The following is a 27,096-nucleotide window of genomic DNA, read 5'->3' as shown; positions in this document are numbered from 1 at the left end:
TTCCCCCCCCACCAGAAGGGCTGAGGAAAACACCACCTGAGCCCCCATTCCCCCTATACTGGCCCACAGAGTCCTACAGTCACACTATCTACTCAAGGTTTCCCCTGGCTGAATCACTGGTGTCCACATTAATGAGCAGCAAGGAACAGAGTAGCTGAAAGGCCAAACAGGACCCAGCAATCTTTCTGCAACATCACAGTCTCGGGCTCTGGGCAGGCAGCAAATCTCCCAGAAAAAAAACACATCTCACTGGCAGACAGGTGCTGCTGTGCCATGCAGGGGGAAGTCGCTGAACACTAGTACTTATCACCAATTTTGATATCACTAGTCCTACTCTGAAGATCTGAAGTGTACAGCCAGAATCTTCCTGTGATGGTAGCTACTCCTCCTCTGCCAACAGGGCCAAAAACACATTTTCAAGATTAACAGCTGTATATAGGGATAGAGCCATCCTCACACTACCAGAAGCCACAAGCTTACAGCTTCCCCCTCCTAGGAGCTTCAATTTTCTTGCTGTTTTTCTATTACACATCAAGATGTTGAAAAGCTCCCAATTTTCAGACCCATGTCAGCAAGAAGCTGACATATACAAATTCAGGTTTTCAATGGCAGGTTAAGAGAAAAGATCCAAACACTACTTTTCCTCCAAACTAAAAGACATCTTGGCTTCTCAAAGAGGCTCTGCATCAACACCGTGCGCTAAATCTTTGTAGCTATTAGCAACTAGTAAGTTTAATGTTCAAACATGGCAGAACATGTGCCTGAGCTGAATGTAATAACAACAACAAAAAAAACAACAAAAAAAGAAAGCTGAATGTATCAATAAAAGCGAGTACTGTGCTGAGCAATAGAATTTTTGGTAGAAGAAGAAAAACAATACCTTATACAGAGAACAAAGAAAAGAAAGGAGGGGTAGGTAGAAAATACAGAACTCAATACTTCTTGCTATGGAAAAGAAACTTACTGAAAGAAAACAACAAACCAAGCATAGTAACAGAACTGGCTAAACAGCACTGCCAACAGATATAATCGAAGGGTTTTCATATTCTAATATAACCCTGGTATTAAATTAAAATATTAAATACTAAAATAACAGCAGTAAAATAGTAAAAATAAAGTAATTCATATTTGTAAATCTGTTCAGTAGTAGTGGTGAAATAAGTTCAATTAACATTTTTTGCTTTTCAACTATTACATAAATTAACTGGAAAAAAGGCTGTTTAACAAGTCATTATAATTAAACATATCTTAATCCCTAAAAATCGCAAAGCAGCTTTTTTTTTTTTTTTTTTTTAATGTTTGATGGGAAGCCCAGTTCTCTGCAGGGTAGACTTTGAGCAATTTTTAAAACGTTGTTAGAAACATAGTGTAATTCGTTTGGTTTTCAAATTCTCATCCTATTTAAGAACTATGCTAACATTTACATTGTTGTACTTACCTGACCTCTAATGTCTATATCAGCATATTTATGCAGCAAGGCCCTCACAATTTCAACATGACCTCCTCTAACAGCTCCAATCAGCACAGTGTCTCCACTCTAGAAAAATTGTGAAAGAATATCAAAGATGAGTTAATACTATTTGACAAAAAGAAACATACCATGAAATAAGTTATAATCTCTAAATATACAGTGTGCTCATTTTCATTAAGAAACTTAAAATCCTTTTAAAGGAAGATACAAAAAATTATTTATATCCCTGGTTGCATACACTGTGTCTATGAGGAGAAAAAAAATATTTTTTCTTTTTTTTTTTTTAAGAGATGAAATAGTACATGCTTATGCCAAAACAAACACCTAAAATATGAGTCCAGCTTAAACTATTATCTTAGAAAAAAAAGGAAGAACATATAAACAAACATGGAAAAATTCAGCTGTTTTCTATGTTCACAGTAAGACCAAGCTGCCCACAATAACAATCTCTCTACAATCAGTCAGGGTTGTCTGCTGTCTGCTTTAGCTGTTTCATAGCTGACAAAAGATCTTGAAGAATTTCCCCCCCTTTTTTTTTGCGCACAGTTTTGACCCTTATCTTGTTTATATATGCTATGCTGTTAGAAAGAAACAAAAGGCTAACTTACCTCAAATAACTCTCATAAATTATTTTTAATAATTTTGTCATAGTAAATGGGGTTACATAAATGTGAAACAAAGTTAGAATTCTGTTTAAAGCATCTGATTTTAACATAGTGGCTACTTAAGGATATGTGAGAACTTTAGCACATGAAATCCTGAAATTACCTCTCTAATACTTCTTCTATGATGAAACACGAAAAATGCATGCCATCCATTTAGTAAATGCATGAGGCAGATGAAAAAAAGGAGACATACAGGATTTTCTGAAAATCACAGTAAGTAAAAAAAAGAAAAAAAAAAAGGATAACTAGATATAAATAAATATAACTGTGGAATTCAGTTCAAAAGCTAAGGAGGAGTTCTCCCACCAATCACTCTCATTGCATATCTGACTGCCAAACAAGAAACTTTATTTATCAAAAAACCTACTCTGGTATCTGAAAGTCAGACTAATCGCTACTTGACATATTCTTGGAATACAATCAGCTGTACTGAAAGTTGTAATTTATCCTTTCTGAAGGACAGAAAAGTGGACAGTTGCAGAATTTTGTGAGAGAAGAGGTGGGAAGGGATGTATTTTCTGAAGTACTTTAGGTTCTGCTTTGGTAAATGCTTGCGATTAAATTTTTTGTTACATGCAACATTGCAGCTCAGTATGAAATCACCTGAGAAATACACTAGGTGATATTTGAAATATAGGAAAAAGCTGCCAAAAATCATGTTTTTAAATTATCAAACAGATACTGGGAGGTCTTCCTCACTCCTCTATGACCCCAAACAATTTATGGCAAGTGTGGACGACTAGGAATTCCACCTCAAAACTGCACTATGGTTCTAAAATAAAATACTCATCTTGACACACATACCTAAATTTAGGTATTGTCACGTGTGAACCTAAGGTCCTGTAATGCCCTAGGGTAGGGTGCTCGGCCTGCCATCTGCCACTTCAAAAAAACCTGAATATCCCTGGTGGCACCATGGACAGCCCAAAGTACCTCTGCAAAGGCAATTGAATAAAAGTTTGAGTGGCTTGCAAGTCAGTGCACGCTCTGGTCACTGCCATTGAGCGTCTCCAATGAGTATTACAATAGCAGCTGAGATACACAGTTCACCTGTCAACAGTTACATTTAGTTGTCTTAATTTCTTCCTCTAATATACTATATACCCTATTACTCTTCCTCTAATAAATGCAAAAGATTCCTAAAAAGAAAGTTTCATTGTAAAAGATGAAGATAGATACTGAATGAAATAGATTCCTTTTGTTTGTAATAATATTCCATGTTCTACAGTTTTAACAGGACTATTACAAATGTTAATACACAAGAAAATGAACTTGCGTGTTTCGATTATTAGCCTCGTGTTACAGATACGACAAACAAATACACAAGACTGCTCACCTCTGTGGCATACCGTAAAAGACAGAAATTGATAATTCAAGGAATCCAAAGAAAAAAAAAGTAAAAACCTTAACGTTAAGTAACAGTTCATAGCTACATCTTAGAAAAAAAGTCAAGATTTTAGTTTTTTGTTTACCTTTACAGACCAGGTATTCTAAACAGCAGCACTTGCCAATTAACATACTTTAAAATAGCACTATATAAAAATATCCCTAAGTAGCAGAAAGATGAGAGTGCCACACAGAAAAATGTTGTATCCTTAAATCTGCATACACTCATATATTCTTTTATTTAAAAAAATACACACACATAGAAATATACACAACCACATTTATGATAAGAAAATTTACTCACTCTATCAGGAATGTTCACATAAGTTCCAGCATCAAGAAGATCCTGAACAATTTCAGTGTGTCCCTCCTTTGATGCAATCATCAAAGCTGTATTTCCATCTTTATCTGTTAAATTTACATTTGGGTTCCTTTTCAGTATTTCTTTAACTGAGTCCGTATAGCCACCCTTCACTGCTACAATAAGTGCAGTCATAGAATTCTTTAAAAAAAAAATTATTACATGGTGGATAAAGAAATTATCATTATAACAATAGTTTAAGCAATAAAAGAACACTCACTGACACATTACTTTCATAACCAGTCAGTTGTTATTTCAGATTTTTTTTTTTAATAGAAAGCATGGTAACTATACTTTAAAAGGTAAGGAAAACTAACAAGATACTATAATAAATAATATTTTAAATGCAAATAGTAAAACATATCCATCTATTCTAGCTCCTGCATGTCATATGCACTGTACAGTCATTTTCCTGTTTTACGAGAATACAGTATTACCAGGGCACCCAGGCATGCCAACACCATCTAGAAAACAGTATTTAGAAGAACTTCAGAAATAATCCTATAAATATAAAAAGTTGTCTTACATAATTTTCTACTTAACATTTACCGACATTTTGTTTTGTTATTAATAAGTATTTTAGATTACCCAATGTCTTACGTAACAAATAAATGAAAACCCATTTTATTATGAAGACAAAAATATGTAGCTGAAAGCTTCTAAAAAAGTCCAACTTCCAAAAGGGCGCAAGAGCCACTGTTATTTTAAAAAGATGCCTTGTGTTTGATTTACTTTTCAAACAGCACTGAAGAATAAGGTATTTGGTTTATCGGTCTTGGGTACAGAGTGATTTTTGATAGAGTTAACCATCAAAGAAAACAATTTAAATTCATTTAAGTTCATTAAAACTTCAATGTTACATAACAGCATGTCAACTGTCAATTATCAATATGACTCCACAGTTGCATAATATTTTTATTAAAAGGCATAAAAAAGACTAAGTAGTCCTCAAAAGTAGTTTGCAAATAACACAAAAGTAATAAACTCCAACATCAACATTACATCTTGTTTCATATATAAATCTTGGTATTTATATTGCAAATAAAACAAGTGACACAGACTTACGTACCCATATTTTACCACAGAAAAACAAGCTGTTACTTACTGCTCCTTCTTGATCAACATCGGCTCCCATTTGCAGCAGGTACCTCACACACTCCAAATGACCTTTCCTAGCTGCCCAAACCAGTGGGGTGGTTCCATACTGCAAAAATATTAATAATATTTTATCGTATTGCTCTTTGTATTTGCTATCTGCTACATCCAGTATTGCTCCTACACTTCAACGCAGTAAACCTACAGAGACCTAATTTCATCTTGAGAATTAGCATAAACATCTGAAAAGGCATTTTAACTTTTTTTCCTTAGAGGTTGCTAGCTATAAGAATTATTTTCCTATGCCACTTAAGATTGCAAAGTTTCCAGTAGCTTAAAAAACAGAAATATGCTCCACCGTAGTAAATGTTCACAACCATCTCCAATATACTGTAAGAAAACCATCCTGCAAGTATAAAGATTCTTAGTCTAGCACATGAATTCTAATCTCAGGGGCAAAAAAAAGTAATTAATAGCAGCTGGTTTTGAATCAGAAAATAACTGATACATTTTAATTTCTTTTTAGATACAAAAGTTAATTGAGGACATTACACGCTAAGAACTCATTTTTCTCAAGAGATGCATCAAGCATTAAAGAAATTATTCAATATTACATAAACATAACTCACTTTGTCAGAGCAGTTCACTTTAGCCCCATGCTGCAGTAAGAGATGTACTATATCTGAATGGCCTCGTCCTGCTGCCCAAATAATTGGATAAACACTGTATTGCTTAAAACAGAAAAATTTTTAAAAATTAGCCACATGAATAAAATTATAGTCTCAACTATTTTTCATAAAAAAAAAATATCGATCAAAATGCTCCAAAAGCTGATAAAAACATGGAAGGAGGAATACACAGCATTAAACCTAACTGTTGCCTAGTACATTGTTTCATTGATGGCTAGGAAGTTGTCTGCTGTTTGGAAAAGATATCATTTTAATGCTCCTTAAACAAGGTTTAAAAATTCATATCCTTATTTCAAAATATGCATCTATAATACAAAAGAAACAACACAGAGTTCTCAATTATCCTGAACTAATCAAGACTGCAGATCAGTTGTCATGCATGCAGAAGCTTCATAAGCAAACTAGACTAAATTCAAAAGCAGAAAGATAAGTTGCTTTTGTTTTCCCTTTACCCATTCACTGTTGCCTCAGATACCAGAGAGCTGACAGTATAAACAACTTGTTCATTCCAGTTTCAAGATGCTTACATGTTTATGACATAAATTATATGCAGAAAATGAAATCAATCTCAGTCTTACTGTTGTAGTTATCTCTCATACGTAGAAATGTATGCTACGTATTTATATAGTCCAGCCCATTTGGTAACTATTATGAAACAATTAATGCAAATTATTATTTCTAGATTGCACAGTATTAGTTATTCCATTAACTTATACAGATGCAGAAAAAATGGGAATTGTTATACTAATCGCATTACATACACTATTTATTCTTTTCTAGTATTTCTCTCCTCCTGATTTAAGCCTTACTAAGATCTATATATTCAATTGTTTTAATTAAAAAATACTGGCTGTGACATGCAAATTTAAAACCATCACCTTATTAATAAAGTATACAGTATTATAGCACCAAAAACGCAAACAATTAATCAAGATAATCAAAATAATGCATAATAAAGGATTTAAAACTTTAAAAAAAAAAAAGAAGAAGAAAAAAATAGACTAAAACTTACCAATCCTGTGATGTTTGGATTTGCTCCTTTTTCAAGGAGCAGCTCAGCTACTTCTGTACGACCTTTATAGGATGCCCACATGAGAGCAGTCCATCCTCCCTGGCAAACACAATTCAGGAAAACATCAAAAATGAAAAACACAATTTAAAAACTTAATTATGCACTTTAATTTTATATTTGTTCTAAAACCGTTTTGCAAGTCCAAGACAAATATGCATCAACCACACAACCTTTAACTCCTACTTATGTAATCCGTTTGCATGTGAAATTACTGATTTTCTGCTATATGAAGAACTTGAGAGGAAAAGAAAACACTGCCCTAAATGTTACCAAGTTTGCTGTAGATACACAGTTCAAATTCCAAGCTTGTACTAATCTCACCACTAGACAATCAAGAACCTAAAAAGCAAACACTATCTCAAAAAGAGTCTAGAATCCAAACTTGAAGGGTTTATTTTTAACTTCTGCGCTGATGGTTGGTCTTCACAAAGAAATTATATAATGATTTACTTCATCATGAAAAAAGTCAGATGTCCTCTTAAGGGAGTAATAAGAGCAATTAACTTTGAACTGTATTTGTGCATTCATTAAGAAGTTTATACACTAAGAAACAAAGAGGTTCCATTATTTAAGGCATTCAACAAGTTAGGTAACCTTGTCCAAAATGAATCTTAAAATAATAGTATGCATCTGATACTCGTAAGCACAGTTCTTGTTTAATTCTTTATTACATGCTTTTTGAGAGGTAAAGGATCCCGTCCAGGCTGACGCAGCTGCAGAAATCTACCACTTGCCATGTGAACGGGTCCCAGTATTACACTATTATGCAAAAACTAGTTAAGCAGGACATGGCAAAATGTCCCAGTCTTCAGACAGACTGGAACTTCAGTTAAAGGAAGCACTTAAAGTTTCTTAAGCTCTAAGAAGAACAAAACACCCTTTGGAGTCACCCAATTCCCTCTTCAGGAGATGAAGAAAAGCCTGTAGTTGTTCAGAAGCATCCAACCTTTGTCATGAACTATGTAAGAAACTTCAGTAATTCTTGAGATGGACTGAGTGCCCATGTTCCCCCCTGCCCAAATATTTAGCAAGATGAACCAAAGCAAATCCCAGGATATTAAGAACAAGGACTGCTACATCAATAATCACAATTCTGCAGCGGAAAAGAAAATACGATACGAATGTCCTCTGGGCAAGAACACTTATTTTACCAAACAACCAAAAAACAAATCAGTTTAGCTTCCTTCCAAAGCAAAATCTACCCAAGTATACAAAAAAAAAGCCGCCTTATAAAATAAAGTCTTTATTAACATAGAAGCAAGTATATCACAGCAAAACTGTTAAAAATAACATTTAAATATATATTCTTTTCTGTTTTAACAGCACTGAGACCAAAATGAAAGACCTTCAATCTGTTTTACAGAACTGAAAACCTTCAAGTCTCTGAATATTTCTTGTTACTAAAAATAGGGCATCTATTTTAGTTTAACATTAGGACAACACATACCAAATCTCGATGCTCCAAACTGACATTATAATTGAGTAGTTCTGCTACGATATCTGCATGTCCTTCTTTAGCTGCTGAAATAAGGGCTGTCCAATTATCCTACAAAAAGAAAAAAATTGTAACATTCAATATTTTAATATAATTATCTTATTTTTCCAACATATAACCTACATGATAGGAAATTCAAAACTTCTTAAAAGAGCTGTCCTTTAAAAAAAAAAAAAGTGTAAGTTAAATAAATATCCACAACAACAACAAAAAAAAAAAAAAACACTCATAGACAACCTGCCAGTTACACACAGGAAAATGCAGACCCACAGCTACTGCAAGCATCCTCTCCACTTATGCCCTCTCCTCCCTAGTATCCATCACTTTCCACTCCTAAATTCACTGCAGGTTCATTTCTTAAGAATTGCATGGAGGAAGCAACACCTACAAAGAATTAGAGAAGGATGTCCACACAATGAGAACTGTTGAGTGGGGTCTAAGACCACAGGAAACACTGGTGTTCTGTCTCCATACACAATGGACAACAGTACCTAAGTGGCTAATACAAGACCAGAGCCCTGCTTCCCAAATCTACAACCACTTCAGGAGGACCAGACTTCCTTCCGTTGCTACTTCAGGTGGCTGCAGGTCCAGGAGACTAGGATAAGTTTCTGCTTGCATTACACGTGTCTTCCATCCACTGCTCAAACAGTATGTAGGTGTGGACTGTTCTTGTTTTATAAACTCTACACATACAAATACAGTAACTGCTTATACTCTACTTGTTCTACATATAAAAACAGAAACTAACATTCACAGAAGATGTAATAAAGTATCTCCAAAAATGCCTCACATTTGCTCTCCCCATCCACCCACCCAAGAGGTCAAGTTTCATACCAGACCTTTCTACATGTCTACAATGCTACAAGTAAACTAATGGGAAGGAGACAGAAATTAACTATTTTCAGCATGAACAACATTGGTTTTCTGTTGATAGCTCTTAACGAAAATATACAGATCTGTCCAAACTTGTTTAACGCTTCTGTCCTCTCCACTCCTACCAGGCACCTTTCGACTGCAGAGTCACCCTCTTCCTCATGGGCAAGAAAAGAACTCAAATTTTAAAGCCTTCTCTACTTGTCTGTCTTCTGGCTTTCACATAAAATAATCCTTTAATCCAAATTCGCTTTCAGTATTTATTAAGAAACACCAAAACCAATCAAAAACCAACCCCACATATCACTACATCACTGCCATGAGCAAAACTGCTTGGACCATGTCTTTGATGAAATATTTCTCTATCCCACCTATCTTTTTCATCTTAACTACTGCCAACACTATTATTATCACTTCCCAGTACTGACTTTCCAGGAGAAACATCAACAGCATTCAGCAGAGATCCTCAGACATTTAAAGCAGCTTAAATATTCCTGTTCTTTACAAACCTAGCTAGATCGATTTTAATCTGAGAAATACAGAGTCAGTTATTTTGGGCAAAATTTCTCTTATATGTCATTATTTTCCATCTTTCTCCCCGCAACACACACTCATCTAAAATACCTTTTCCTTGCCTGACTCTTGAAATTTCTTCTCCCTGTATTGTTAGGCACTGTAAGATAAAGTGCTAATACTTACTGCATCTTCCAAGTTGCAGTTAGCTCCCTTCTTTAGAAGCTCTTGTACAATTTCTAAATTGCCTTGCTCAGCAGCCAACATGAGTGGAGTCTGGCCATTCTGAAATGAAATGATGTGCAAAAGTGATGCATCAGAAAAATGCCAAATAATGCATATACATCATCAGTAAAAGGCCAAAGCCTACACAGGAACATTAAGTTCTGTTTCCAGTGTTTAGTTCTCAAATGAAAAAATAAATAAATCAGACGTTTAAAAGATGGCTACCCAAAAGAGTTATAGGGTTAAGAATATCTTTCTTTCCCAATGATTCGCCTGCTGAAGACATCTCTAACACAGCCTGTTACATCTTTATATCTTGAAGTGACTCAGGCACATGGTTAGATTTTATTTAAACACAGGAATCACAATGGCCATTAGAACAGGTTCAGCTTAACAGTAAAATTTCTTGCTGAGGTCTAGCGAAAATATTCAAATTATACATCATACCTTTGTTTGACAGTATACTAGAGACATCATTTCTGTCCTGTGCAACACTGATCCCATCAGTCTTAATAGGCAGCCTCATCTCAATAAAGAAGAAAGATACTAAAACTGGTTTATTTTCCTTTAAGGATTTTTTTTTTTAAGTCAGTTACAATGTGTCACTCTTCCATTATACTATTTTTGCATCAGAACTTCACTTCAGAGTTGTTCACAAGCGCAAGAAGCCCCTTAGAGCAACTGCTCTGCATGGCAAGAAGCAAAGTTTACAGTAAATCTGTTAACTGAAACTATCTTAAATAAATGGCTAAAATTCTTCGTGACCTTGCTGCTGTCCTTTCTCTGTACCATATAAAAAAAAGGAAAAAAAAAAGTCACAGTTATCTAGTCTGCTAGAAGCATTTGATAAAATGATGCAAAAGCTATGTATTGACAGATCACAGGTAAGATCACTAGTCTTCACTAACCTCGCTATCAACTGTTCTAATAAAGAATGTTTGATAAATTCCTTCTCTTCTGGTACCAAAAAAAAAAAAATCATAGAAAAATATGATTCATTCAAAAAAGCTTTCTAGTCCATCTGGTATTCCCTAACTAGTTTCTACAGAGTTTTTTCAGGGTCATTACAGATAGCCAACAGTATTGATCATGACAGGATGTGCCTTCTGTCTAACACAATGTAATTTTTTACAGGGAGAACATACAGTCTTAAATAAGTTTATGTTGGTATATACACTCAAACTAAGAAAGTTTGCTTTTAGATCCTAAAACACATTTAATAGTAACAAACTAGTATTTAGGTCTGGTCATCACCAAAAAAATATCACATTCCAGATTAGAAAACTCACTAACTTTTAACTATTGCTCTTCAAGATGGGTTCTTCATACACAAATTAATACTCTGGGAATACATACGCCAACAGACTTGGGAAATGATGCCTGACTCGTGCTTGACCAACCTGATAGCCTGCTGTGACAAGATGACTAGCGTGGTAGGAAAGAGAAGTATATGTTGCTTACATCGATGTTGCTTACATGCTTAGTAAGGCATTGGCACTGTCTCCCCAGGACATCCTCAGAAAAACTAATGAAGTATGGACTAGATGAATGGACAGTGACAGTCTGAAAACTGACTAAACCGTGGGGCTCAGAGGACTGTGATCAGCAGTGTTAAGTCCAGCTGGAGGCCAGTCACTAGTGCTGTACCCCAGAGGTTGACAGTGGGCCCACTACTGTTTGATGTCTTCATTACTGACCTGGATGATGGGACCGAGTGCACCCTCAGCATGTTCGCAGACAATACAAAGCTGGCAGGAGTGGCTGATACCCCAGATGGGCTGCGCTGCTATTTGGAGGGACCTCAACAGGCTGGAGGAATGGGCAGAGATGAACCTCATGAAGTTCAAGAAAGGGAAGTTCAGAGTCCTGCACCTGGGAGGAATAATCCCAGGCACCAGTACCAGCTGGGGGCCAACGAGCTGAAGAGCAGCTTGGCAGAGAAGGACCTGGGGATCCTGGTGGACAACAAGTTGGTTATGAGCCAGCAGTGTGCCTTTGTGGCAGAGAAGGCCAACAGCCTCCTGGGTTGCATTAGGCAGAGTGTTGCCAGCAGGTTGAGGGAAGTGATCCTTCCCCTCCACGCAGCCCTGATGAGGCCACACTTGCAGTGCTGTGTCCAGTGTGGGGCTCCCCACTACCAGAGAGACATGGAGCTACTGGAGTGAGTGCAGCAAAGGCCCACAAAGATGATGCATCTGTCATATGAGGAGAGGCTGAGAGAGCTGGGACTGTTTAGTCTGGAGAAGAGAAGGCTCAGAGGGGAATCTTACCAATGCAGATAAATACCTTGGAGGGCAAAGGGGTGTTAAAGACAACAGAGCCAGCCTCTTTTCACTGGTGCCCAGTGACAAGACAAGAGACAACAAGCACAAACTTATGTATAGAACATTCTGTCCAAACTTAAGATTTTTTTGGTGGTTGACCACTGGAACAGGTTACCCAAAGAGTCTGTGAAGTCTCCATCCTTGGAGATGCTCAAAACCTGACTGGAGATGGTACTGAGCAACCTGCTCTAGCTGGCCCTGCTTTGAGCAGGGGTGTTAGATTAGACAGTTCCCAGGAGATTCCTTCCAACCTTGACCATTCTGCAATTCTGAGATCAGAGATTTCTTTCTTTCTTTAGCAGTACCTACAAAATCCCTGTTTTAGCATAAGCATTCTTGTTCCTTCCAGACAGTTAACAGTGAACTCCTTCTGAACAGTTAACATTTTTATCACTGTTATCGTCTTCCACAGATGAAGCAAGACTAACCAACAGTGAAGAACAGAAAAATTGTGTAATGGATGGTTGTTCAGTCTCGCAGAAAAAGTGGCCGAGATCTTTCCTGAAAGCTGATCTGTTCCAAAAAGCCAGCCTCCATACAGCCGGCACGACTTCCAACTGATGAACCTGCTCCTGCACCTCCATCCTCCACAACACCACACATGTGGTCCCTAGGTATTTAAACTGTGTGTATTCTGTAAGTCTCTGAATGCACTGTGTTCATTCATGCCCTTTATTATGTTCATTTTTATAAGAAAACAATTTAACAGACAGGAAAGCAATTTCAACTGTCATATTTTTCAGCAAAGCATTGTCAGCACATAGTGGGTTATTGCTGTACCAGAGCAGAAAAGGTGTCAACTGCTTCCCACATTATCATTAATACCACTGAGGAAACAATTCTTGGAGAAGCTTAAATGGTCTAATGGCCACATGGCTGCACGCACTTTATATGATGCCCAGTACAAGACTATGTATGTGATACATGAAGACACAGCTGAGGATAATCATACAAGTTCTTTGTTATCAATAAACTCTACCTGCTGAACTAAGACTGTATGAAACCTCACGTTCAAGCAGATTCCCAGGGAATCCGAAAGAGCTGCAATGACTTCCAGAGCACTGAAGACTTAATGAGTCAACTGTCCCAGGTAAACATATAACATTTATAAGGTGCACCCATAAAAACACTGATACCTAATTGTAATAAAGAATTAGGGAACCTATTCTGGAAGTGACCATGACCTGTAGCAAATACGAAATAATATGAAAACAACTGATACCCATGGAAGGAGTCTTTTGCAAACCAAAAAAACCAGACCAACCCACTTTCTGAAGTAGTGGAGCTAACAACATAAAGTTACAAGCATTAGTTTACAACTTCTGGAATTCTGTTACCCTAAAACCAGAACAAGTCTTCTTTAATACCAAATAATTAATACCATAACTTTTCTAAAAAGCTTTTCCAATGAAATGTAGTAGCAAAGTTTCTATCACATCTGTCGGGCCAGTAAGGCATTAGTTTTCTATGTCAGAAGGGCTGCCTGAGAAAAAAATGGGAAAAGACATTTGGACACAAAGCAAAATCTATGACCCTTGAGTATAATACCCAGGACTCACTTGCCAGAAGTGATACACTGCCATGCCAGATGGTAATCCAACAATCTCCGCATGAAGAGATAGTGATTCTGGGATGGCAGAAGTTAATAAAAAGAAGTCATTTAACTGATCTTCTGCAGCTTCCCTTTGACAAGTTTATTCAGGCAATGGAGGTCACGGCAAAGTGACCGGTACAAAGGAACACCATCTTTTGCATCATTAATGATGTCCAGAAACCTCCACACACACTCTGCAAAAGGGTAACACACACAAAAAAAGTCTCTGGGCAAAAGGAGGTTATGGATGGAAAGATGATCCCTTCCTGTAAGAAGCGGCAAACGCTTCTAGAGTGGCTCTGGTATCATTAGACAGAGGTAAAACTTTCCATTGGGGAACTGAAAACATCCTTCCCTTTTGCAGGGAGATTCTCAAACACAGCAACCTTTTTTTTCTGGCAAATCATGGAGATTTCAACAAGAATGGACCTCCAAAGAAAGAAAAAATAATTGCTGTGTCTGTGACATCCAGATTAACTCTCAAAACTTGTCCAAGAGTCTAGCCAATCCTCAATATCTGAATGTTCAATTTTCTCACAAAAAAATCTTTATAAAAGCAGATCAAGTATTGTCTGTCTGTACCTTACAACTAAGTCTAAATACTGGAACAATCCAAATTATAAAGGGGCACACAGGCAACTTTTTCTAGAAGTCATTCAGTGGTACTATCCTATAGATAAGCTGTCTCTCAAGGCCTGCGTTGAAGATTCAGAAGGTACTTCAAGTATCAAGATCAGAAGAGTAGAAGGAAAGACACACCAAAAACACCTGTAGGTTGTCAGAATCAAAGTACATCACGCAAGACAACTGTCTATTATTAGCTGTTAAATATCATGGTAACTAGTACGAGAGCAAGAGAGAGAATGAGAGTGAGCGCACACATCGGGGAGAGGAAGGGAGACTGAGACTCACTTCACACTAACTGAAATGCCTGGTGTTAATCCAACAAAACCATCCATACACAAACTGACCGGAACATCCAAGTTTTCCTGGCAACTGATCAGGAGTCTAGATATTAAGGGTTGGCACCAATGTGGGAAATTCCATGCTCTGACAATTTACTGCAGCCTGGGAGGTCCTGGCACTAGCAAATCCTTGCTTGCAAACAATCTTTTCAGAGATACTCCCCTGGAGCTGGCACTCTGTTTTGTTTTTTACCCAAGAAGAAAAGACTTCTTGGCAGGTCCAGAACTGGAAACAGCACTGCACTCAATACTACTGAATTCCAACGAAGAGCTAACATTTAAACAAAGTTCTTTGTAAACAGACCTCCCACCCTCATGGGTTTAAACTGATGCAAACCCTACACATCTCAAAAAACAACCTTCTCCAATGCAATACATCAGGAGACCTCAAAGAAAAAAAAATGAAAAAAGAAAAAAAACAGATTTTAGGGAAATGGTCACTGCAAGAAAGGCAGTTATTGAAACCCAGCAGTGCCTTTAATTCCATCAAGAAAATAAGAAAAAATTAGAAAAGAAGGTAAAGGCAGCGACACAGCTGGTAAAGCCAACACTGACTGTCCAGTCTGATTTCAGCCATGATGTTGAAAGGAACTACCAGTAGAGGGCACAGATCATTCCTCTTCTCAGATACACGGCATGCGTGCTGGTGAGATTTATCTGCATGCTTAGAAATTTAAAAATTCTCTTATCTCAAATAATTCAGCACATGCACATCCACAGCACAAATGAACATGCTGATAGTGAAAGAAAACTATCTGTGAATGGAAGCAAGATCTAATAACTACAATAAAGCTAAATTCTATGCTTTGCTTCCATATGTGCATGATGCTTTTTTTTTTGGAATAAAATATCCCATTTAACAACAACTTCTTCAGAAGTATTCTATCCTATGCAGCTTTAAAGAAAATGTAACAGAGCATGCGTTTTCCAAGACTTATTAAAAAAGAGCAAATATGCATTTGAAAGACAGTCTCTCATTGACTACAAGGTGGGTAAAAACTGCCAGAGTCAATAGGTAGTGGTCATCTGTTCACAATAACCAGTTCCTGGTTCAGAGGGTTTGATTTGGGACTGACAGTGTAGCATTTTCATCAACAACCTGGACCAGGAAACAGAATGCACTCTCAACAGCTTTAGAGACTGCCCCAAATTGGAGGGAATGGTCAAAATGCCAGAGGGCAGGGATGCCACTCAGAAAAGAATTCAACAGGCTGGAGAAATAGGCTGACAAACCTCCTGTAGTTCAACAAAAGCAAAAGAAAAAACTAGAATGGAATAAACCCCAAGCAACAGCACTAGATAAGGACTGACTGCCTGGAGAACCATGCTGCAGAAAAGGGCATGGGGTCCCAATGGAGAGAGAAGCTGACCAGGAGTCAGCAGTGCAGCAAGGAAGGCTAACCACATACAGGGCTGCATTACAAATAGCACAGACAGCCCTCCACTCAACACCGGTAACATTAAATCTGGAAAATAATGTTCTGTTTTGGACTCCCAGTATAGAGGCTCCTATCCACAGAGAGATCAATATACTAGAGTTCAGCAAAGGCCACTAAAATGGTTATAAGCATAAATATGTATAAGTATGGAGCATAAGACACACAAACAGAAACCAAGCAGTGGATTTTTTCAGCCTGAAAAATAGAAGACTAAGGGGGAAACCAGAATCAGTCTTGCTCTACCTGCAGGAATGAGGGAGTCTTACAGAGAAGACAAAGGCAGATTCTTCTCAGAGATGCATTAAAAAAAAAAAAAAAAAAAAAAAAAGACAAGAAGCAACAGTCGCAAGTACCGGCAAAGGCTATTCTAATGAAAAATGAGGAAAAAGCTTTTAAACAAAGAGTGGTTACACATTGGAGCATTGCCCAGAAAGGCTGTGGGATCTCCATCCTCAGAGACTTTCAAACTTTGCTTAGGTAAGTCCCTGAGCAATCTGATCTAACTGTGAAATTGGGCCCGTCACAAGGAAGAAATCGAATCCAATGACCTCCACAGGTCCCTTCTACTCTTAATTATTCTATGAATCTATGATTCTCTGAATATGCTACATAAGTCAATAGGGCTCCAGTTCCACAAAACTGTTCAGGAAATCAGAGCTGAAACAAAATTTGATGATAAAAGTTGTAAATCCAGATGAAGGGAAAGTCCAGATGCTTATAACCACAGAAGATAAAATAAGTAAGTCAGTCAAATCATCATCTTGAGCTTACTTGAAGTATAAAAAAAACACACACGCACACACTATATTTCATCAAGATAACCTGAATATTAAACATCAAGCAAAACAATGGAACAGTCACTGGCAACAGACATTTGTACAAAACAGACCTCCCAAGAAACTCTCAGGAACCTTTAATGCTGTATATTCAATTGCAGCATATTTAACTTGCTGCTGGTGATATCTTCAAATCAGACTAAATCAAATCACAATGCAGTACCTAATGATTAGCACACTGAATCAAGATTCAGAATATCTGCATTTCAACTCCCTGTCAGGTATCAAGACTTCCTGTACAATCCTGGTGAAGTTATTTTATCCTCCTGGTTACATCTAGATTTATCTTATAATATGTATCTTTTCATCCAAATGAGCATGCTCAGAGTACGCTACAAAATATGCTATTTGGATCATATAACAGAATTTCTCTTGCCTCAAAACTAGGATGTGGGGGAACAGGCCAAAGTTATCATCCCAGATTTCATCCCAAAAGGGACAGGGCATGAATGCACACACATTTGGATCTATAAATTCCCAGCTGCAGAAGCATACATATCAATCCATCCTTACTTCATGGATGAAGATTATGTTTTCCAGCTTACAGAAAACTCAAAAAATAAACACACTGAAAGATGCGGAGGTACTTGGAGACTGAATATCCAACAATCATACTGTGTTCACGATGCAACTGGTAAGCAAAAAGCTGAGAATAAAACTGAAATTTGTATACTAAACAATGAGCATGACCTCATTAATTATTCAGTCTAACTAATAAGCTATAGTATGAAACTAATCTTTACAAAATCATTTTACCTCATTTCTCTCATCCACATCCTTGCACTTCTCAAGAAGCGCTTTCAGAGCAGGAACATTTCCTTCTTCTACGTAGGTCAACAGACTCTGACTCATCAGACTTGCCATCTCTACACAGTATTGAAAATGCTTGTACAATAGAACTTATCTGTATTGGAACAAAAGAAAAAAGAAAACCTTAAGTAAAGCCAATGAGATTTAACCTTAACATTAGGAAAAAAAAACATGCATGCCAGTAAGTTATTGGTTGAGTAGAAATACCTGCCATTCTCCTCAATAAAACACCATGGAGACAGAACTTGCATTACATTTCAATGTTTTTTTTTTTTTTAGTTCTAGTTTTGCAGTTTGTTGCTAATTTTTTGTAGTTCTTAGAAAATAACAGAACTTGCCCCATTTTTTAGGTACCGGCTAAACATGTTTTTTGAATGGAATGCATAGTAGTCATCCATATGCATAAATTTTTCTGCATATATAAAACTACAGGAGTAGTTTTATATGTTACACACATACACAGTTTATATCTGCTAGTAATTTATAGTGTAACCCTTATCCTTTAAGCACACAAGCAGAACACTGAGAATATTCGTCATTACAAAATACAGTGATAACACCTAAATAACAGTCAGGTGAAACTCTGGAAAACCCCATTTATTCAATCAGTTATCATCAATTTTATCCAGACATGGCTGCATGTGATGGTATGTTGTTACCTTACTACTCAAACTCAATATAGCTTCTACTGATTAATTATATGGTTTTGTTCTTTAATTCATAAGACAGAAGAGTTTGCCCTCTGTTAAGGCAGAACATTAAGAATCACAGGACTACCTAAGAAGCTTTGGGCTAACAGAGAGCTCAGAGAATCAACAGTATCAGAGCACCAAGTGTACATGCACATATCTCCAGAAGTGGAATTTATCAATTCTGCACTGAAGTTTCATTGGATGCAGAATAAGCCATGGCGCAGAACACAGGACTGTTCCCCTGTCCACCCAGCAGGTTCCTCCTCACCAGTGGATGACATATGATTGCTCCGTGGCTTTTTTCTGCATAATAGCACTGCAGCAGTAGAGAAAAATTCCAGCTCAGTCTTACCTGAAGTCTAGTGGTTAGGCTATTCTCTACCGGGCAAAAGCCAAAGCCCCACTGCTTTCCTAGGCAAATGTTCTTAACTTCTATTCTCACATTAAAGCAGTCAGTGAATTCCTTTATACTCCCAAAGGAAGCAACTCATTAGCCAAAAACAAACACGAGGAAGTCAGCACAAACTTTGCTACACTTAAAGGAGAGAAGTTAACACAGATTTAAAGATTCTTAGCAAATACTCAAACAATTTAAAGCAAAGGTAGGTTATGTAGACTGTAATACTACCACACCATCCTTTCTCCTCTAGCAAACGTGCTTTTGAGTAATTATAAATAAGCAAACTCAGTGTTCTCAGGATATATCAGGTACAGCCTGCACTCACGTGTAGTATAACCTTCAGAGGACATGGAAGTAGAAATGCCTTATTCAAAAGGGCCAGGAAAGATGCCAATTTGCTCAGCTCAGTCTAGACGACCAAAGCTCTGGGGAGCGTACAAGAACATTAGGCACATGCAAAATTTTAGTGACAAGTGAAGCTATAAACTCCATACATTTTAGGTATGTAAGCAGAAGAACATGAGGGAGAGAGGAAAAGGAGGAACTGTGAATCACACTGCTAAATTTGTGCTTAAAATCCAGACTGTGATTTAAGGGACAAATTGCAAAGAGGAGTAAGGCATTTGAACTCTCCATAATCCAAAACTTCCCTGTGCCATCCAAAACTCCATGAATCAAACCACATCACTCAGACATTCTTTAAAACTCCAAGCGAGTTCCAAAAAAATCCAGGCTTTGTATGCCAAATCTATCAAGCAAGAATAAAGTCTTATTTTACTAGGTCCTGCACAAATAAAGTCTGTTCCACAAGAAAGTTATAAATTAAGAATACATATTAAGTACATATTAATACATATTAAAAAATATGTTTTATGTTTACCATACAGGTGAAGTACCATAACACACAAGCAAGGTGAGGAGTGAAATGGTAGTAAATATCAAAGCTGTCTTCTCTTTATTGCCTTCTCTCTGTAGGAGGAAAAGCTGATTGAAAGGTTGTAAAACAAAAAAAATAAAAAATTAAATCATGCCAAAAATGAAAGGTTGACAAGAAATAGTGACTGGAGCAATTCAGTGCCCACACCTAGGTACCCATTTTAGAGACAACTATATGAGAAATAGGTATTAAAAATCATCAGCAAAACATGGTTATGATGTCTCACATTATACTCTCCGGTCACAATCAAAGTTTCATAAATAAATTCTTAGCTAGTGTAAGAAGGAAAAAAAGGATTCCACATTACTCCTCAAAGTAAAATTCTTTCCTTCATGTTCCTTATCATCATTTTTCAAAAATGCAAAGGCAGCCCTGGTGCACCACAGATAAGTATACGGCTTCAGAAATCATCACTTGAACTGAGTTATTGAGCCAGCAGAGTTTCTGCCTTAATGTAGATCTGAATCCTTAGACACAAGCTGAACCTTTAGCAAACAGCAAAATACCTAATACTACCACCATCAGAAAAAGAAAAAAAAAAAGAGGGGAAAAAAGAAAAAGATCAAGAGTTGCATTTACAAACTCCACATTAATAGTCCTTTTCTAAAAAGATAAAAGCCTTGGCAGGGGGAACCATCTCCAAGCATGGCATTAATATTCGTCAGCTACACATCACTGTGACAAAATAGTCTGTTCTCAGAATTAAGAACAGCTTATCTTATAAAAACCAAAAACAACAAAATCAGGTGTTTTAACATCGATTTTCACATTCTACTGCTCTCACTTGTCACTGTTCATGCAAATTTTTTAGGGCATCCAAAAGACTGCTGGAGGGCTGTAGGAAAGCACTGATTAGGGAGTCAGTACTGGAAATTTCCATTTAAAAATGCGACCTAAATTTATTAGCTTACTATATGGCTTCTCATTCTTAAACAAAACCAACAAAACAACACAAAAAGCTACCAACAGATATATGAAAAACAGGTTAGCTTTAAGACCTTTGAAAGTTCCTATATTGTTTAACTTTTTTCAAAATTAGGCTGCAGTTTGTTCATGATAGTTTCACTCACAAGAGCAACTCAGCAGAAATCAGACATTCCATTTATATAAAAATCATTAAGAATAGACAACAATTTTAAAGCTTAAGGGTGTTTCTTAGGTTTCTGGAGGTTGCTTCTTTTTTTCTTTCTTTCTTTTTTTTTTTTCCTAAACTATATGCCCTAACTGAAAGTCTACCATTTTTGAACATAAACCTAATGAGGACAAGAAAAAAATCTATGAATTCCTGTAAATTTCTGCCAGATTTATCTTACAACAGAAAAGATGTATTACAATTCATGTTTTGCTACTGAAATATAGAAACTTGTAACCTTCTTTGTAGATAGATATTCGTAATAGTTGTATCTCCATACAAATATTAATCTGGCTTCTTATCCTCTACTTTAACAATAAAACAAAACCTGTAAGTCCTCCAGTTTATGATCTGTTATGTTACATACGTTATGTTATATATAAGTTATGAACTGTTTTATATAAGTCTTTATCAGAAAGACACAAAAATCAAGAAAATGAAGGTAACACTTCTAAGTGAGATGTTACACACCTTTTACAACACCACATGCTAGCACATCTTTGGCACAACCAGAGCCCACCTTACTATTTATTAAGATTTATGATATATCTAATAATATATTACTACGTTAGGAGAATCAAGCACTGAACTCAAAGTCTGCATGGGTCCTGGACATTATGGTGTGATTTCCTCCAATGCTTACAATTTCTTTTAAATTATCGTAAGCGCTTTGAACCAAAACTTTTATGTACCTTCCATAGTAGTTTTAGAACAGTAACTTTACTTTAGTCCCTCCACTGAATACTGAAATATATACACATAACGCTTTTTCACCAAAAAAAAAAAATCTCAATAGCATTCCTTTTACCAAAAGAAAGGATGAGAACTTAATCTCTGCCAAGTTTCATAATTCTGATGCAAAAACTGTACCTTTCAAGAACATCCAATACATATATATTCCTTAACTGCCCAATTAACAGTATTTGCTTTGTTCTTTGGCAAAACAGTATTTTCACAACCTATACCAATGCTCTTCATCAGTGAAAACCAGGAGCACATTGGGAATTTGATTCCCTTTCCAGGAAACACTAGTTCTGTTATTTTCCCCCCCTATGTAGGGGAGCCAACTGCCAGCCAATGAACCTGTTCTTTCAAGTAGGATCACTTCCAAGCTTGGAAGCCTCACAACACTGCAGGACAGCAAAGCCTGGTATCTTTTAAGTCTCTAAAATGACGCAATGAGAGAGAACAAACCAAAAACCATGAAAAGATGTACCAAGAGCACAAATGTTCAGGTGAAGGTAATATATTTGCACAAGGATTAACCTGTTTTTGTAAAGCACGCATATCCTGAACTGAAGCAGAGATTATCACTGTTTTGGAAAGACTGCAAAAATTTGCTGATTTACAAAAAGTTTAGTCTCTCTTAACTGCAACAATACCGACTGAAATTCAAATCTGTACATTCCTATTAATTCTCAGTCTTGTATTGTTTCCAACTACCTACAGAAGTGTAATGTTATTGCTAATGCATGCTAAACTTTCTTAATATCACCATCTTTCTCACAGCTCTGACCCACAATTTTTAGTTATTCTGTGAGCTATGACCATTTACAGATACATGTCAAAATTGGTCAATAAACAGTAATATTATTCAAGAGACTTACTTTTTCTTTTTTAGTAGGTCACAGTAAAGATTACAGTGAATTAAACGCAACTTAAGGTTTTCTTTTAAAATAGCTTTCTTACTCTTATAACATGTTTCCTTCTGTTTCTGGATAAGAAAGCTACCTTCCAACTACACAGCACTGTGGTATATACTTCCAGGTATCTGTAAAAGAAAATACATTTACAGTGCTGCTAAAATCTGCATATGTACAAACCAGAGACAGACAAATGCAGTACTGCACTAAAGAACTGAAATGGCATTCTGCCAAATTATAATTTAAAGAAAAGTGGAATACAGAAGAATTGTATACATAAAATTTATTGCAAAAAAATAACAAAAGTCAGTTTAATATTCTCACTCACTTCTGTACCTTTTTTAGGATGGCATAAAACTATGAAAAATATGAATTAGGACTAGAGTTCATGGAATTTCCAAGAGTTAAAAATCATATTACCTCATCTTTGTTCACACTGCAGAGAATCTTGCTAATACAAGCATTCCCATTGATCTGACACCCTATTCAATTATTACTTACTAAATGCAGACATTTCATAATCAGTAAAGAAGATCACAAGTCAGACACACCCCAGAGAAAGCAGCAGATCTGTTCAACTACACTTTCTACAGGGACTGAGTGAGCCAAGATTCAGTTTAAATAGCAAATTTTCGCAATGTTTTATATGAGACCCTAAAAACGAACTGGCACTCAGAGGCAGGAAGAAATAATAAATGTACATTTCTGCCTGAAGTTCCATTCTGACTAATAACCTCATGATTCTCAGCTTTTCCTTACCATCTGGGAGAATTTCTTCTATGTCTCTTACCTACACTCCTTTAATCCAGATTAAAAAAAAAAGCTTTAATAGATTACTTCATCTTTTCATTTACTTTATGCCAGAGAACAGGTAATATAATTAGCAAATATTAAGAGAGACAAAAAAGACAGCTAGAGCCGTAGATGTTCTCATTTTGGAATCTGCACATAACAAATAGAACTAAGAAAAAAGTTTGCACAAAAGGAGACTGCTGTAAATGTAATTACTTACTGTGCACATTAGTAAACAGTAAGAAATATGTGAAATTGGACATATGGAAGTCATTCAGTCCAATGCCACCTTAGGCACCCCTAATTCTAAATATTACAATAATAGAATTTTTTAACACAAAAATGAAGAGTGGAGATAATACACAAAAGGCTGAAAAGATATAAATATATATTTAAACAAAAAGTCTATCACAATCTAATAATGAGTATCAGATATGTTTACAGTCTATCCTGATTAAAAAGATCAATTAAAAGAAAAAAAACTGTAAAGTAACAGATAGTGGGATTTAAACCTTACCAGAGAAACAAATCCACCTTTAAGACAGAATTTAAATATGTTCAGTGAACAGTAAGTTATAGCTAAGCACATCTGAATTTCAGGAGAAAATTCAACTCCCTTATAAAATAAAAATACTTAGTGCTACAAAGCACTATTTTAGATTTCAAACATTTCAAATAAAAGAAAGCAAACAAAAACAGGCATCAGCATTAAGCTTTTAGAAAAAAAATACCAACAAATATAAATCAATTCAGTGAGAACCTGTACAAAACATGCACAAGACCAAAGAAGTCTACAACACAGCATTCATATCACACTGCTTCATATGCCCAACACACTTCTCTGAATCATACAATGAAGATTTTGTTAGTCATAGCCACAAATTCTATGATAAAACCTAACATTTAGGGCATTTTTCACTTTGGAAAAAGTTAGCTGTGATCAAAATGTATTAAACCTTAATTAACATGACCATATTTCAGAAGTAGAGGCATTTTGAGTAGATTTGAATTTCTTAAATTATTTTAAGCTACTGTTGCAGAAAAATGAATAAATGATGATATCAATGTCATATGCCATAAACTCAAGGCTTATTAAAACCAGTTCTGAAGCACTGAAAGCTATCCATACATATTAGCCTTCTGGCCAAATTACCACCTTGTCTCTGGCACTCACTGTGTTAATCTGTGTTTTGTCTAACAAAAGACCCCATGATTTCTCCTTTGCCCATGCATCATTCTGAAGAAAAAGGAGAAACAAAACTAAGTTTTACAAGGTATTTAGAGTAGGTACATTACCCATAAATTACCTGATTTTTTATTTATTTGGTTTGCTATGGAAACAAGGCTTAAATACACTGTATGTAATGCCATATGTGTAACGTCTGTCCGTAACAACCTCTAAACTTGCTGGCCAACATTACCTAAACTTAACAGAATGATAGATACTTCATGATTTAGTTCCTGTAAGTCTTGTGAACACTTTCCCCCTGAAAAAAAGGGTGCAGCATAAGGTGAAAACTTGTGAGATAGTTCATCTTCACAAACCTTCAACCCTAAGACAAAAATCCAAATGGAAGTTTAATCGGTTCAATCTTATTTTAAAATTAGATGGCACCAAGTTGACAAGGTTTTTAATTCCTCATACGCAGCAGTAACATCCACAGGATAGATATTTGTATTATTCATAGCAATTCCACTAAATATGTCACATCGAGTAACTGAGATGATCAACATTTTCACCAAGAAATAATGGACAGCCACTGTGAAAACATGTATTTCAGTTTTAAGCTGCATCTTCATCAAACAGATCATTATTTCATTTTAAAAGTCTATCCAGTAAACAAATACATGGTGGGTTTTTGCATGCATTTGGGCCTTTTCCTTTTAATTCCTTTCAATCTCTCCACTTCTGCATTATTTGACGGGTGGGGGGACGGATAACTAATCCCATGATTCAAGTACTTTGCCATCAATGGACATAACATACTAGTGTACTACCCCCACATTAATCCTTGGTCAAAAGTGATGGATGAGAAATCACTTTCCTCAACCAATTTTTAAGCAAATGAGAAGAAACAAATCCCCATCCTTAAGGCTTCAGCTATTCAAACTTAGCTCCTTTGCCCTACAAACCAGAAACGAAACTTTGCTTACAGGTCTGTCTTTCTGAGTTAGCAATAACAGACAAAGAGAGCGGAAGAGGCTCCCCCTCTTCGGGCCTGGGGCTGACAGCTACATCCGACCGTGCCTGCGGCACCCCCGGGGCTGCTCTATTACTCCCGCCGTGCGGGAGAGGGAGGCTTTCGGGGTCAGCGGAGCAGCCATGGCGGAGTGCACACCTGCACGAAGAAGGGACCTTTCGGAGAGCTAGCAGCACGCAACGCAGCGCTGCTGCCGCTGCCAGAAACGCCAACCGCAGCCCGAGGAAGAGACCCGGGCCGAGCGCGACCGCCGCGCTCGGCCCCGCGACCCCGGCCGCTCCCCGAGCGAGCACACGCACCGGCCATCACCGCCCATCGCCGCCACAGGGAGTCGCCAGGGCGGCCCCGCCGCTGCGAGGGGGCGGCGGCGAGCGGCCCCGCGGCGCCCTTTGTCTGGCAGCTCCAAGCGACCCCTGCCCTCCCCCCACCGCGGCCGGCCTGCCCTGTCGCCGCTCCGCTCGCCACTCACCCCAAAGCCGGCGGGACTCGGCCCCCGCGGGCGGCTCCCCGGCCCAGCCTGGGACTGACAAGGAGGGAGCGGCTCAGAGCGCTCCTCACTTCGCACCGGCAGCGGCGGCCATCTTACTTCTCTCTGCCTCCCCCCGTCCCTGCCGGGCTGGTCACGTGAGCTCGGCCGCGGCGGCGGGGCGCGCTCCGCCGCCAGGGCGAGGGCCGCGTCCAGGGGAGGCGGGCCCCTGCCTTCACGCCCCTCGCCCCCGCCGTGCCCCAGAGACACCCCCGGAGGGCCGGTGGGAACGAGGCTGCCCTGCCCCTGCCCGGGACAGGGGCACACCCGGGCCTGAGGAACCTCTCTCTGAATAGCCAGGAGGGCTGGCGCGGTAATAGCCGCTTATAATCGGCTAATGACCGGTTAGCTCCCAAAGCTCGCGGGGACCCGCAAAACCCTGCCCGGGAGCCCTCGCAGCGCTGAGTCACCGCCCTCAGCGGTCGTGCAGGGCGCGTTCAGATGGCCCCGCGAGGCACCCAACGGCCCGGCGCGGCGGTTGGCCCACTCAACGGCTGCGCACGGCAGTTGGCCCGCTCGCCCACTCAACGGCTGCGCATGGCACGTGAAGCAGCAGCAGCCCCCGCACACCCGTCGGAAAGAGCCTTCCTCACGGAGACCCTAAGCACAAACCGTTTAAAGGGATCGTTATTTCTTCCTTTACACCTACCACAAGCTATTTTGCCAAGGCAGACCATCTCTCCGTCACACTATAAACCTGACACCGCCTCTGTCCTTCCCCAAAAGTTAGCTGGAATAGGGTCTTCACTGAGCTCATGCCTTGGCATAAAGCTTAGTGGAAGTACAACTGCAAGGCCAGCTCTGTATACCTCAAAATGAACGTTTCTTAGAGATGCCACCAAAGTGGAGAGTATCTGAAACATACAATGGTTTTACCTTAGTGCTTTTGAAAGCAAGAAGAAAGTGGCATTTTTGTTAAAAATTGCTGATAGAGTATGTTTCTCAAACTGCAGGTGA

The 27,096-nt window shown here is 37.9% G+C and overlaps 1 protein-coding gene across 4 annotated transcripts in view; it reads right to left on the bottom strand.

The window, feature by feature from the left end:
* KIDINS220 (kinase D interacting substrate 220) overlaps positions 1 to 26,253 on the bottom strand; it is an 81,430-nt gene extending 55,177 nt beyond the window's left edge. For 2 of the 4 annotated variants that reach the window (XM_026097148.2, XM_026097150.2), the window contains exons 1-9: positions 26,083 to 26,253; positions 17,763 to 17,910; positions 9,810 to 9,908; positions 8,187 to 8,285; positions 6,680 to 6,778; positions 5,608 to 5,709; positions 4,989 to 5,087; positions 3,827 to 4,024; positions 1,439 to 1,537 (exon numbers count right to left, since the gene is read on the bottom strand). In XM_026097148.2, coding sequence (XP_025952933.1) covers positions 1,439 to 1,537; positions 3,827 to 4,024; positions 4,989 to 5,087; positions 5,608 to 5,709; positions 6,680 to 6,778; positions 8,187 to 8,285; positions 9,810 to 9,908; positions 17,763 to 17,870 — 903 coding nt within the window. In that variant the 5' untranslated portion in view covers positions 17,871 to 17,910; positions 26,083 to 26,253. Of the gene's footprint in view, positions 1 to 1,438; positions 1,538 to 3,826; positions 4,025 to 4,988; positions 5,088 to 5,607; positions 5,710 to 6,679; positions 6,779 to 8,186; positions 8,286 to 9,809; positions 9,909 to 17,762; positions 17,911 to 19,788; positions 19,878 to 22,584; positions 22,749 to 26,082 lie in introns of those variants that run through there. The other 2 variants (XM_026097149.2, XM_064508489.1) reach the window with 2 other exon arrangements.
* Between the last annotated feature and the right edge of the window lie 843 nt (positions 26,254 to 27,096).

The sequence above is a fragment of the Dromaius novaehollandiae genome, chromosome 3, assembly GCF_036370855.1.
Source record: "Dromaius novaehollandiae isolate bDroNov1 chromosome 3, bDroNov1.hap1, whole genome shotgun sequence".
In the NCBI taxonomy this organism is placed as follows: domain Eukaryota; kingdom Metazoa; phylum Chordata; class Aves; order Casuariiformes; family Dromaiidae; genus Dromaius; species Dromaius novaehollandiae.
Note: the sequence above shows the minus strand (reverse complement) of the source record. Positions and strands in the feature narration are given on the sequence as shown.